The sequence below is a fragment of the Carassius carassius genome, chromosome 29, assembly GCF_963082965.1.
Source record: "Carassius carassius chromosome 29, fCarCar2.1, whole genome shotgun sequence".
Lineage (NCBI taxonomy): Eukaryota > Metazoa > Chordata > Actinopteri > Cypriniformes > Cyprinidae > Carassius > Carassius carassius.
Genome location: NC_081783.1, coordinates 30141227 through 30143726, shown reverse-complemented (window position 1 = coordinate 30143726; position 2500 = coordinate 30141227). Strand labels below are relative to the sequence as shown.

At 38.0% G+C, this 2500-nt stretch overlaps 1 protein-coding gene across 1 annotated transcript in view; it reads left to right on the top strand.

The window, feature by feature from the left end:
- The window catches only part of hdac3 (histone deacetylase 3), a 9142-nt gene that overhangs the window by 2966 nt on the left and 3676 nt on the right, over positions 1-2500 (top strand). Inside the window, exons 9-11 of the mRNA XM_059516579.1 lie at positions 238-311; positions 571-635; positions 713-802. Of these exons, the coding sequence (XP_059372562.1) occupies positions 238-311; positions 571-635; positions 713-802 (229 nt within the window). The remainder of the gene's footprint in view (positions 1-237; positions 312-570; positions 636-712; positions 803-2500) is intronic.

Sequence of the window (2500 nt, the reverse complement as noted above, 5' to 3'; positions counted from 1 at the left end):
AAGTTTTCATGTATTCAGTAATTTTGTTTTCTAATACAAATATCTAAGCATGTCTTAACCTACACACGTTTACTTTAGACGCAAGTCAAAGTTGAGGTTATGCTTTAAACAAGAACACACAGGTGTGTGGAAACGGTTTGTTTTTGGCTCTCTGGAAGAAGTTTGTTCTTGTTTTAATCATTTTGATCAGTTTGAGTGAGAAGATCTCAAGATAGATGTTTGTTCTGGTGTTCCCAGGCTACAGACATCTGTTTCAGCCGGTCATCAAGCAGGTGGTGGACTTCTACCAGCCCACCTGCATCGTCCTCCAGGTGAGATCTCTCTCTCTCGGGCAGTCGTGATGCTGTGAGTGTGAGTGTGTGTGTGTGTTTCTGATGTGTGTGCTCTCTCTCTCTCTCTCTCTCTCTCTCTCTCTCTCTCTCTCTCTCCCCATCTCTGTCTCTCTCTCTCCCCCCCCCCCTCTCTCTCTCTCTCTCCCCATCTCTGTCTCTCTCCCCCCCCCCCCCTCTCTCTCTGTCTCTCTCTCACTCTCTCTCTCCACCCCCCCCCCCTCTCTCTCTCTCTCTGCAGTGTGGAGCTGACTCTCTGGGCTGTGACAGGTTAGGATGTTTCAATCTCAGCATACGAGGACACGGGTAAGAGCTCTTCTCCTCTCACACACTACACACTGCTCTGAAGTCTTCGTCTGCGCTCAGGCTGCTTGTGTCTGTAGAGACTGTGTGGAGTTTGTGAAGAGCTTCAAGATCCCGCTGCTCGTTCTGGGTGGAGGAGGATACACGGTCCGAAACGTCGCCAGGTGTTGGTACGTCCACTGTTAATCATCACCAGAGAAAGAATGTTTAGAAAGTAAACTTTAAAGGAGTCATATCTTGTTTTTTGGTTCTCCAAAGTCTTTTTTCTTCTGTGAAATGAGCAGAGGTGTCACTAACACACAGGCCCTTCATAGCAGCTTCCTGTTCAGACTACAATAAGACCAAACTCATCTCCCTGTTATAAAGACAGAGCAGTTCTAAGTAACAAAATATAGAAAAGATTGGCGGATATTAAAGCCAAAGAGGGCAAAGATAAAAATCTTTGGCATGTATTTTATCTTAGTTATAAAAAAATAAGAACAAAGATACACATTGCAAATACTCTTAATTTATATGGAAGACAAATAATGACAAATGTCTTGAATTGCACTGAAAAAATAATGCATTACATTAACATTGCTTGCATTTTAATGCCTTGTATTTTCAGGGCTTCACTTCTAGGGGCTGAAATCCAACATAGTTGTATATTTTAGTGTTGCACGGTGCACCGATACTTCAAAAGTATCGCGATTCTCGGAAATTAAAAACGTCATGATTCCTAAATGTATTAGTATCGATACTTCAAAGAATGACTGTGTTACAGATTTGTAAGAAACGTATTTCATGTTGGTGTGTGCAACGCACGCTTCCAGTGCCTCCCTAAGGACGTCTGTGTGTTTTCTCTTCACACAAGTATGGAATAATATCACTTTCAAAATTAGTGACTTTACTAAACTGATTTGGCTTTACTAAAGTGTGTGCATAATCACATTAAATAGTTTAAATAAGTTGTTCAGATTAACAAAGCACAAGGTTTTCTTGCATAATTAACATTTTAATTTGCATTAATTCACATGAATATTAATTCACATTAGTGCAATTTCATATAGCCTATATTAAATATTTGGAATATATATTTTCATATTTTATTAGGTTCTTTGATAAGGTTACAATATGAAGGTCTAAGCAGCAACGTATCTTTCGTGATGTCCCCGATGCGCGGGTCGGGGTGGTTAAAGAAATTGTACTTTATTTGCGGGCTGGGGCATGAGCGAGCACCAGTGATACTGTGGCCACAGGTCCACGACTGGTAGAAAAAGATGACGCTCATTAAAGCTCACTGGCTGAGTTTTCTCCTCTGAAAGAAAAGGTTGCATAAATGACAGAATAAGTTACAATATCTGAGATATTGCTGCTTAATAGCTTTTTTTTTACTTGATTGCCATTGCTTAAATTGATATTATTTATCTTTTGACATCTAATCTTCTGAGTTCAGAAACATTGTTTAATATAATCGCTGTTCATATTTTTATTCAAAGTTCAGAATCAAGATAAATGTATTACTCTTATGTTTCTTATGATAACTGAGATAATGCTGCTAAATGTATTCTTTCTTTACCTTGAATGTCATTGCTCTAATTTACTTTTTATATTTTGATATTTCATATTTTGTTCAAATGTTTAATATATCTGCTGTTCATATGTTCATTTATTAGTGGGTTATATGATTAGAATGTTGTCCTGGTTTGAAAATAAAGCACAGCAATGATTTTTTAGAGTGTATTTTCCCTTTTCAGGAAAAGTATCGAAAAAGTATCGAAATCGCAATTCTTGACTAAGTATCGGTATCGAAACAATAATTTTGGTATCGTGACAACACTAGTATATTTAAGCTGTCAATATTTCAATCCAAAACATTTCTTAACTTA